Raw genomic sequence first — 12,344 nt, forward strand, 5'->3', positions numbered from 1 at the left:
TCCTATCAGTCATCATATGTGCCTGGGCAACGACTATCAGCAGATAATTATGAACATCACAGCTGAGCCTAAATCCTGACTTCACTCAACATCCGCACAAGTACACAGTTCACCTAATAGCGATCAGAAGCAGGAATTCTAGCTGATTTATTCCCTCCCTAGCCCAGGTGAACTGAAGCCAATTGTAGTGCCCCTATCTCCGCCCTGGCTGAGATCCATTAACTCCGAACAGACAGAGATCAAACCTAGGACATTCTTGAGCAGTAAGACATTCCAAACTGGGCAGTGCATTTACAAACTGAGCTAATGGGCAAGCTGGTGTGCATTAAATATTCTTACCTCAGTGGTAGAAAGAACAGTGTCTTCATCAAGGCTAAGTACTGCATGTGTATTGATGGTGTCATACGGAAGAAAACGGCTGCTCATAACCTGTACATATACAGAAAAACAAAAGTGCATAACTAGTTTTGTATCTTCAAGGGTGGTCTTATGAAAGGGCCTGATAAATGTTTGTTCTCAAACTGATATTTATCACTTACATTGGATAACATCACTGCTGAAACTACATCGACACATTCCGATACCGATAGTTCTAATTTAAACACAGCTGTGCGTTCCTCCCCTATCTCCATCACACTAAATGCAGAGACAGACTGCAAATCATTGCCAAATTATTCTAAACAAGAGGTAACACGCAACGTCATTTGACTTAGCCACAAAATAAATGTTTACTAAAGTTGGCAATCATAGGAAATTGCACGTAGGAGCGTTGAAAGGCTTTCTATGTTTCCTCTTGCTCACATACACTCTCCATGGAGGAAGCCATTTGACTCTATCAATTACAATTGCTGCCTCCCACAGTTGTGAGATTTTGTGAACCTTTAAATGCTTGGCTTTTTTCCCCCACCAAATTTTAAAATGAATATATCAAAGACAAGCAAATATTCTTTTAAATTTAATTCTCCATAAAGCATAGGACTCTTGGTGCCATGTTTACTGGGTTGATCAAGTTTAGTCTTGGTAACATCAAGCCCAAATTGAGGTAAAAGAGATTTGGATTTCCACTCTACCAGCTTTGTTCTGGTGCAAACTGGAAACATTTATTCTTGATATTTCTCAATTAAAAGGTGCACATAATTTTTTTTAAAAGTTTTTCTTTTTTTTCTTAAAGAGTCTATCCAGAGAGCTCAGTAAGTGAGTGAGAAATTAATGGTGTAATTTTTCCCAATTTTCCTCCCTTCGCTCCTGAGGAAACTGAGGAGTATGGTTATCAGGGCACCAGCAACTCTCCGGTATATCACCCAGTGGCTGATCTTCTGGCCTTGTGCAAGCTTAGATGGTGAATGTACATGGGCTATTTTGACTGGACATTACAGACAAGCCCAGTTCTGTTCTCACCTAACATCCACATAAAGAGTGGGAACCTCGCTAATTTTCCAACTCCCTATCCGAGGGACACTAAGGCCATTATAGCAACTCAATTGCTGGCTATGCTGAGATCAGTTCACGCAGTTTCTAGGGTTTTTACTTCCATGCCTTTTATCCACTAGGCCAACCTCGATATTCTAATTATTGTCAAGGTATCATTCAACAAAGATTCCTTTAATGAAAAGATGTATCACTTATTATGGTACAGGAAGAAAAACACTCAAGTGAGAGAGGAAAATGTGATCATTTACTTAAGGTTAGAGACAACTGAAAGCAAAATCATGCATATTTATGTATGAATAAAGGACAAAGCAAACCTCATCCAACCACCCCATTCCTAGCAGTATTGCACTTCGGAAGAAAGCATGTTCTGTGTACTCGAGGACAAGTAGGACTTGTGTTCATTTGCTTTCTTTTTACAGAGCACACAGACATAATTTTTAAAATGTACTTATTGGTCAAAAATATTCTTTGTACAGCAACTCCAATGTGCCCACAGCACAGCTGAAGATCTCCAAATACTTATTTTAGAGGAAGAAAATTAGTCCGATTTAACTGGTGTGCAAAATTTAATCTGAAGGCAAAGTGACAAATAAACATCTCAGCTGATCTGAAATAAAGAAACAAGGGAAACCACTAGGGAGTCCTATATACATTCACAAGGAAACAACAGCTGCAGGATGTTATTGGCAAAAGGTGTGAAGGCCATGGCATGAATTGTAAAAACTGTCCTAAACATTAAACTCAAACACTGTTTTGGAGAATATGTGATCATTTTAAATGTCAAATCTGGATTTAATGTTGGATTCACAAAAATATTTACATAATTTACCCTTATCCTGTATATAATTGCGCCTTAGACCAGAACTCTTGCTATACTTTTTCTAGTAGATGCTTGGGACATCCTACATATAACAGTAGATCGTCATCATTAGGCACAAGAAAGAGCAAAAAAAAGTGGGATGTTTCACAGCACTGGGAACCCCAACATACTGCCCTTATACAATAAAAAAGTTGTATAAATGACAGTCATGGCTAGGAATTTGAATTCCTGATTGTCTTGTTAATATCTCCACTTGATTGTTACCGATTCACTTGACTGGGTTACATACTTTCATGTGAGCCACAGCTTGAACTACTTTTCAATGAAAGTCCTCACGAGCCAAGCTACTTTCACATGACCACTGCACAAAATGCTAAAACATTGATCCACCCAAAAGTAGTATTCATAAAAGTCTATGCAAAGATTTTCTTTATTAAAAAAGTTAGACATGCAGTGAGGATTCTAGTTATAACAAATTGCTCAGGACTCAAATCATATAAACCACAAGTATTAGTGGGATTCAAATTACTGGGCCCAATGCCAATTGATAGTTTATTTTTTGTAATCCATTGATCCTCACTGTATATCCTCTCCGCATAAAAACTGCCACAGTCAGGATGCTAGGTCAATATGTGAGCTAGACCAGAGACAAAGCTTTTAAACTGTTTGGCGACCTATCAGCACAGATTCAAGTATGCTTTATTCTCTTATTCTTTTTGAAAATGTCCAGCAGTACATGATAGAATATAATTTTGGGTGCATGGTAGATGAACCTATGTCTTATCATGAACCCGCCCCCTCCCACTTAAAACTGTTTAAGGATTCTGATGCTTGTGTGTGCATTTTCTTTTTCAAATCATACATTTTTTGGCAAGTAGGTCACAGCTCTTATATCCCAAAGTACACAAAGTTATCAAAGTCAGCAAATCCTTTATGTAATCTCCCCACTGTGTCAATTCACAGGGCAAAGTGAAATGAAGACAAGTATTGCATGGGAGTAAAGTTTGTAAAATTAAACATACAAGAAAACTTACTTTGTTTTCTCCTTCAATTACCAGTACAGGCACAGCAGTGGAGGGCCACCGGTGTTTGGCTGGCAAGGGTTTGTCACAGTCCCATAACACAATAACCTGCAAACAACCAACCGCCATAGACATTAATGCAATCACAAAATGACCTTCCGTCATACATTTTATTTTTTGAATACTTTAATATTTCTCATTCTTTCATTTATAAACAGATCTTGACAATAGTTCCCCAATCACAGAGCTATTGACAAACATCTTGAGTAAAATCAGTCCAATTAAAAAGGGGCAAAAAAAAACAAGGGAAAAATCATTTTGTGTGTGTGTGTGTGTGTGTGTGTGTGTGTGGTGTGCGCGCGCGCATTTTAAGAGAATTAAAACATTATGAATCAAGATGCAATAAATGACATTTTACTCTTTGCAGGTCTTCCATTTTCAGTTTACAAGCAGGTACTGTGGTAAATGGAGCAACATAGCTACCGTGGAAAGGTGCACCACAATATTAATGATTTACACTTAAACAGATTTTCCATGCTCCTCCCACGACTTGGTGGGTTTATCCAGTAAGCAGCCAAACCACACAAACCAGGAAGGTCAAGGTTGATCCCCAATTTGTGCTGAGTTAGCCGATCTCTGCCGCAATGGTAGGGGCACTTTAAATCACCATAGCTCCACAATTTTGGAAGGGGGCAAAGGGGGGAAAAAAAACATCAGCCTATATTGCAACTTCTGATCGCTATCTAAACACACCGGCTAGAAGTGGGTGCGTATGTGCATTGGGCGAAGGTAGACTTGGGTTCAACTGTGATGACCCCACAGACACTTGGTTGCTGACATTCACCGTCAAAGCTCATACATGAGTAATGGTCAATTAGGTGAGGTACTGGTTGGCACTTGGCACGTATGAAACTGGACTGCAGTAAAGAGTTGATGCCTTCAGAAGGGCAGGGAAGAAAATTGGCAAGAATTTTTATAAAACACAAATCTCCACTCCAACCTCTTCTTAAAAAAAAAACAAATTTTGCTAAATATGACAGAAAAACGGTCTGCCTACCTGGGCACAATATTGGGACTTAGCTACTGCTACTAAGAGTTTTAATATCGGCTGTGACTGCGAAACCAGCGGAGTCACTGCGTGGATAACAGCAGTAAACTTGGATGAAGGCTTTATACCTGAAAGCAAAAACACAGGAAAATCGTAAAAATCAGTGGCTGAATTCACAAAAACAACTTAAGTATAGAACTTAAGCTGCTGACATTAGTTGGCTAAACACATGTACATAAAACTAAGACATGATCCTAACCAGACAGTGTGTTTAATAATACAGTTCATTAAATCTTATAGCTAAACACATTAGCAGCACACATTCGGAAATCCAGTAGAATGCAACTGTGAAAGAGCACAACAACAAAATCACTTATCTACATTATTCTAGTTCCATTTTGAGAAAGAAAAATTATAAGGAATTCAACTTTGCAGTAGTCATTCCATGAGTTTGTATCAATAATTATTTTATAATGCAAAAGTTGGCTTCTACCATATTTAGTCGTATGCAGATAACCTAAAACATCAAAAGTGAGTAAAAGCTAAAGATTGCTACTCTTAAGTATTGCTGCATTCATAAAATTCTTCTGCAACTACATCAGTACAGACGGTCAGTGAACTGTGAAATTTCATTTTGGCATGTTTGCCTATCCTACCAATGCCATACATGGAAGTAATCTGACATTCAGATTCCAGTTTACTTTGACGCTACTATATGGATAATGCATTACATCATTATAAATTTTGTACCATACATATACTGTAATTATAGCTTATACAAGAAAAGAATTCAACACGTAAAGGATTACCAACATATTATGGTTTATCAATGTGATCAATATTTTCATATAAGCCTGAATTAATTTGCATAGTGTCAGTTACAAAAAGAAACTGTAGTACATGCTACTTACCTAGATAAGAATAATAAAAAGGAAAGTCTCCTAGATGTGTTGAATACTGTGGCTGACTAAACAATCCTCCTGGAGGTTTATTCCAAATTAAGCCATTGCGAGATATATGGTTAAAGATTCTGTCTTGAATTATCTTTTAAAAAAAATACACAGTTAGCAATACTAGTGACATTTTAAATAGAGACTGTGTGACCTAGGGATGTATAATTCACAAACACTGGAGAGTCAACTAGTGATTTATTTTTCGTAATCCACCAGCGACTGCTGTCTGTTTAGTTTCTAGATCAGCTCTGTATAAGTGTACAGGTGGAATAGTGACACCAACAAATATATTTCATTTTTATACAGCCACAATAAATGTGGCAACACCACATTTAAACATTGCTTGAAGATTTAACTTAAGTTATGAAAGAAAAAAATAAACTACCACAATAAAATCTACAGTTAATTTGTCAGTGACGATTTACAATGGTAATATAAGCATAAAGATTTTTTTTTAATGATGTAACAACTTAACCCAGTATTTTAAGTTAAGCTATTACACAATCTGTTTCATCAACCTAATGGGCACAGCACAGAGTCACACCGAACCAGGAATTTCCAGACTCAATTCCTAGTCTAGGCTGAATTTGCTTATCTTAGCTAGAGAAGCAATTGGGGTGTGACAATTCGATTCTAGGCTAAAGAGTCATGATGTGGAGATGCCGGTGATGGACTGGGGTTGACAAATGTAAGGAATCTTACAACACCAGGTTATAGTCCAACTGTTTTATTTAAAAATCACAAGCTTTCGGAGGCTTTCTCCTTCGTCAGGTGAGTGAGTGTGGGATTCCATGGAAGGTTACTGCATTTATATTCAGAGAACAATACCTGGTGATTACAGATAATCTTGACAACGGGCAGTTGGAAAGATTATCTGTAATCACCAGGTATTGTTCTCTGAATATAAATGCGGTAACCCTCCATGGAATCCCACACTCACTCACCTGACGAAGGAGAAAGCCTCCGAAAGCTTGTGATTTTTAAATAAAACAGCTGGACTATAACCTGGTGTTGTAAGATTCCTTACACAGGCTAAAGAGTGGGGGAGGGCAAGAGAAGAGATCAACCAGGCTTCTCACTGCTGATTGCTATCCAGTTTTACTGGCTGGGAAGCATCGATAATGGGTCAGAATAGGATTGTTTTCAACTTTGACGCCCCATCAAATCTTTGGGTTTTTACACTAGATATTTCAGCAGTGAGAACCCTGGTTAATCTTCTCTTCACCCCACCCCGCCCCACCCTCCTGTAAGCAGACCTCACGCTCCCTAAGATCGGCCCAATATCTAGGTAAACATTAGTGAGATGCAGCGATCATAACGGAGAACTCGTGCTCTGTACACCGGCTACTGCAACGTGTCACGTGCAATGACATGACCTTCCTCTCTTTGAAAAATGGACTGAATACACAGAATGAGGCCAGGCTCTAACCCAACAAGTGATTAGGAATCTTTGGAATTCTCTACCCCAGAGGGCTGTGGATGCTCAGTCGTTGAGTATATTCAAGGCTGAGATCGATAGATTTTTGGACTCGAGGGGAATGAAGGGACATGGGGATCGGGCAGGAAAGTAGAGTTGAGGTCAAAGATCAGCCATGATCTGATTGAATCACGGAACAGGCTCGAGGGGCCGTATGACCTACTCCTGTTCCTATTTCTTATGTTCTTAAGTGGTTTCATTTACATAAGATAGGGGAATGAACAGCAAACAATACACGATTAATCATACATTTCTCTACTTTCTCTGCTTTCTCTCTAAATTTTGAACTTTAAACAGAAGGTTACTTGCTGTAGTTTCAATCTGGCCTAGCCTCCCTGTTGGCTGGCTCAAAACAAACACTGGTTGCAGAACTCAAATTCCGACTCTAGACTGCCCACTTTCGCAGGCAAGCTTACCCATAGAAATACAATCTAAACACTTCTGAAGTTATAAAGAAGCAGAAAGTAATAGATGACTGCATTTCTCATAATTACATGTGATCCATCAATTTTGGATGGATAGCCAACCTCTAAATGGCAAAGATGTTCGTGATTAAACATAATGGCTCTAGTCAATTAAATCAGTTTACAGGTTAGGCAGTCCATTGTGGTTGCCTTAGAAACTCACACCTTGTGAACCCCCCCACAGCCAGCCTGTTTGGGCCCTGAGTTAATAGCCTTTCTGTTGAGAAATACACTGTGTGACTGTGGTATTTTAACTCCTTCCATGCTGATTCTAGCCTTGAAGAATCTACATCAAAAATGTAATAAAGACAAAAGTACATTTTTGTCACCTGGCCCCACTGACTAATAGCCTGCAGATATTCACTGTCTAGACTTGTGCACTAAAAATACCATTTGGGCATAGTTTTGAAGGGATGTTGACATTTGTATAGTGTACCCCACCAATTTAGCACTATCAGTAGAGAAAGTTGGCAAAAAAGCAGCATGAGCAGGAGAAATATTTTATTCATATTAAAAACTTCACAAATTTAGAATCAGCTTTCCCTCCCAAAGAGTTTTCAAAGTAGTTTTAAGACTAGTTTCATACCATCTTCCAAATTTTGTAAAACTATCTTGTTAAAATGAATGGAAATGTGAAATCACTGTTTCACATTATGATTTTATGGTGATATGTTCATTATAGTCTCTGAAGGGAAACCCAATAAATACACCAAAGAGCTTTTGTATAAGATTCTTGAAGAACTAGAAGTTAAAATATTCAAGGCTCTCTTCCATTCAAGTAGTTTGTCAAATATGTGATGAAGTATGACATATTGCATCTCATTTATTCAGCTGGAAATCTTCTGGGATCCAACCCACACATTTATAGCATCAATGCATTTCCAGATTTTATATAGAGCACTTCCCCACCCTCCTCCAAAATAACCAAAAAAGTCAATTATTTTGCATGCTGTATATGTAAAAATACAGAAATTGTGTTGGATTGGATAAGCTTTCCACATATACTGTTGAACCTACTGTTGCAAAGGTTAGTCAAAATCTCCATAATAGACACAACTTGGTCACGATGAGCAGAAATTAATCTGACAATCAGTTCCATATATCTACCTAATCATGAAATCTTAGACTTAAATCATTTGTAAATTGGTTTTTAACACCCACCAAAAACCCACACTTCATTTAAAATTGGTTCAGAATGTACAAATCCTCTATTACTAATTGCTCTAGTAACGTACCACAGTTTTCACTGTTGGATTAAAGGCCAAATCGGCATGTATCATACCCAATTCATACTCACTTCTAACGTAGTCAATACTATCCTCTCAACTGAAGAAAAATAAGCCTCCCATAAGAACTGCGTCTGTTGCCTAAGTGCTAGGATTTTGTCCTGATTAATAGACCTTATTGTTGAAGGTATCTGTAAGACAAGACAATGAACAATAAGCAATGGCAGAAAATGTGCACCTTTTAATTGAATTTACTAATTGATGAATAAATCTACATGACATTCAGGAGAAAATCTGCCAGTTTATTGCTTCAGTGCAGTAATGAATTTGCAAGTCACTTGACACAACATGTGAACCAGACCTGTAACCAGTACAACACAAAGAGCTCAGGCCAGCAAGTACTGTCCAAGCACAGCTTCTTTTAAGTGAGGAATTATTTTAAGATGTACATAATTTCAACTCCTGCCCAACTAAAAAACTAAATCAAACCATTATCGTTTTTAAAAGGTATAGCAGTTAAAATTTCCACTGATTAATGGTTTTGTTTTGCTGCTACTTTTTAAGTTCTAAAATGCACAATTTGAATGTTATAAAAAATAAAGATTAAACAACAAATTTCAGTTTCATTTGTTACATGTAATTTACTGTAATTACTAAATTCTAAGCAGTCCCTTTAATACCTTACATTAGTTTCAGTTGAAGGATTTATGCTTTACCTTTTTCTTGACATTTCATACAATTAAAAAAAGCTTATTTTCTCAGCCACTTAAAATGGTTTCCCTGGGGGGTTTTCAGTTGAACTAGAGAGGTGGAAGAAAGGCCAGGCTTGCAAGCAGCAAACCCTGGCATATTCTGTGAATGGCCAGTTGTACTGTCAATCAAAAAATAAATCGGAGTTGTATGCATGGAGGCATGCTGAGAATTGTAGCTTGCAACCTTGCTGAGTTGAGTCTCTTCAGTGATGGCCTAGATATCTCCCATGAACTCAAGTCCTGAGGCTTCTCACAGGCCTTTGATGAAAACATTTTTAGACACATTTGAAACACAAAAATGTCATTGTACATGTAAATTTAATAACTTTCTTGTAAATTTTATATTTTTGTATCTTTATCACATCACAATAATTTTTCCAGTACTAAGTTTCTTTAATGGAAGTGCAAAATAGTGGCTGATAGAATTTTCCAAAAATACCTGGATCAACTTCATTAGCTCACCTTAGTGGTAGGTTTTGTTAACAGTTCATTGTTGAACAATTGTTTTCATATACTATTAGTATTTTCTCTATCTGACTGTTTTTCATTGGTATGTTCTCTACTTGTTCAGTTGTGATTAAATTTAGGCCAAATAAGGTGCAAGTGTGATACATCAAATTTGATATCCCAGATGTTGCACATGGTAAGTCGAATGACTTATGTTATAAGGTCAGAAACATTATGCCATGTAATGCACAATGTATTATTCTGCTACTAAGGTGCAACTGTGTACCTTTAAAGCAACAAAGTTTAATGCTGTTAAGTATAAACTGGGCGAGATATTTTAGAGTTTAGTTGTTATTCAGACTGCATGTCAAAACTCTGGTGTTTTTTCTTCAAGCATGATTGGCAATGTATATTTAGAAGTTGAAGATATATGCTTCTGGAAAATGTCTTTGTACATTCCAAATGACTGCCGTAGATCTTTATTTTAAAAAAAAGGGTGACACAGAAGTTTGAGTGTGACAAAGAAGTGTTGGGCTGCAGATCCCAAAATCCGTCCCACCTCAAGAGGCAAGTGTTTAAAATAGTGAAAAGTATCCATTAGTGGCGACGACAATGTGCAGTGTGAAACTTTATATAGTCACAATAAATTTGCAGAACTGTACTTATACCACCACTAGAAGCGGGTATACATCTATTTTCATGTTCTGTTTGGGGGGCAGCAAAATACAATTGACAAACATTGAGATTTTAAAAAAGGCTACATTTTTAAAGCAGGAACATGCTGTGCCATTTAGCAGTAGAATGTGGGCTGCGATCTCCACACAGCTGGATTCTGATCTGAACTACATCACAGGAGAAGGTAACAAGCAGAGGTGAGTGAAGAAAAGAAGGTGCGTCAATCTGGGTGCTGCACACAACTTTGTGGCTGGTTATACAGTGGTATCGGCAGAGGCTGAATTTTCCATCTACTTTTTCATCTCGGCAATACTGTGAAGATTTTCAAAAAGTGGAATTTAAAAAACTGCAAATCAATATTCATAAGGGGTCCAAGTCAATGACAAAATATAATCGATCTAGATGCTTTGACAAGTACTGTAATTATGAGGAATGTATAATTATCTGGTATGTGAAGTTGTCTGTTTAATGTTCAACAGCTGTTTTTATTAAAAAGCATTTGATGAATCACAGGAAGCCAGTAATTGGCCTCCTGCAGTAACATGTTCCTGTGTGAAGTGTGAACTGTAAATCCAAACTAATCAAAGCAGGAAATAAAATAAAATGAATTCTTAAGGGTTCAAATTTCACTGGGGAAATCCTCTACTGTAACAATGCAATATGGAAACATCTGTGAGATAACCTGCACTGAATGTAATTACTGGGAAAGAATTGGCTCTTGTGAACTATTCCACCAAGACAAACATAACAGAATTCTCCAAATAATTACAGTACATTATCAATCCCAGAGAGACAGTTACAGAACTCATGTCCTTCACTGAGTGCAAATTAGTTTATCAATGTGTGAGAGAGACCTGGCACATCCTACCCATAAATAAATTTAGAAATATCTAGTTGAGACTCATAACATATAGATCTTAAATAGTTAACACAAAGCTGTAACATCAATTTTCTAAAATGTTCAGCCTTAATACAATCTTACTAAATATGTAACTAAAGATGCCAGACTCAAGTCACGCAGGTGGAGCAGAGACAATTGTCTTCCTAATACAAGTGACTGACTGCAGAGTTAACCACAGGGTGCTATCAGTGACATAAATACAGGTACCAAGAGACACGAGCATGTGTTTGTCACAGACTCGGAGGACTGCATCCATAGGAAATGAAACAGCACTAAGAATTGTACACTCCTTTGAATTCACTATTTCACATAATCTAATTTCCTATTTGCAACGCGTATGTACATTAATGTATTGGCATTAATGTATCTAGATCACAAATGCCCAATGAAGGAGTCCTGATGGGCCAAATGGCTTGTTTCTGTGCTGTGGCATTCTATAGATTCTATTATAAGTATTAGTTATCCGCCATAGAAAATTCAATAGTACTTAATATTCAAATAACGCTTTATCTTTCCCAATTCAAAGTTATTTAAGCCCTTAGTTACTTTTCTCTGAATATTTACAGAGTAGCCAGATGTTAAATTAGTCTTAAAAAAAAACTATTTTCTTGAATTGCATTGGCTGAAAATCAATATCTCATCTAACATATAATAACCTGACTAGAAGAATGTAACAAAGGTCCATTCCGATTTTAATTCAAATTACATTTTGTAAGCCATGAGACAAAAGGAATTAATTTTCAAGTCCTAAAACTTGATTGAAAACTGCAAGCCACATCAGACATACGTTCAGCATCAATAATGTCTGAAGGAAATACAATATGCAGGCAACACACTGCATTATATGCTTCTCTTTACATAAGTATGGTGACAATATGATGACCTAATAGTATAGCACATGGATTTAGTTCAGCAACTATCAGAACAAATCTGAGCTATTTTAGAGGTACCAAGAACTGCAAGACTTCCCCAAAGAGTAAAGCAGGAAACATTTGGGAATAGCAGTCTCTTGTCACTAATAGCAGCATAGAGTATTCTACATTTGCACTGCAAAGCATGGTTCTTGCCATACACTTGGTTAGAGTAGAGTAGAGTACACAGTTGAGAGCAGGGGTGGAGGGGAGAAAT

The 12,344-nt window shown here is 37.2% G+C and overlaps 1 protein-coding gene across 1 annotated transcript in view; it reads right to left on the bottom strand.

Annotated features, from left to right (window-relative positions):
• The window catches only part of LOC137317575 (exostosin-1), a 171,222-nt gene that overhangs the window by 15,718 nt on the left and 143,160 nt on the right, over nt 1-12,344 (bottom strand). The window contains exons 4-8 of the mRNA XM_067980817.1: nt 8,513-8,632; nt 5,233-5,365; nt 4,331-4,449; nt 3,286-3,381; nt 340-429 (exon numbers count right to left, since the gene is read on the bottom strand). Coding sequence (XP_067836918.1) covers nt 340-429; nt 3,286-3,381; nt 4,331-4,449; nt 5,233-5,365; nt 8,513-8,632 — 558 coding nt within the window. The remainder of the gene's footprint in view (nt 1-339; nt 430-3,285; nt 3,382-4,330; nt 4,450-5,232; nt 5,366-8,512; nt 8,633-12,344) is intronic.

This window comes from Heptranchias perlo, chromosome 3 (assembly GCF_035084215.1).
Source record: "Heptranchias perlo isolate sHepPer1 chromosome 3, sHepPer1.hap1, whole genome shotgun sequence".
Classification (NCBI taxonomy): domain Eukaryota; kingdom Metazoa; phylum Chordata; class Chondrichthyes; order Hexanchiformes; family Hexanchidae; genus Heptranchias; species Heptranchias perlo.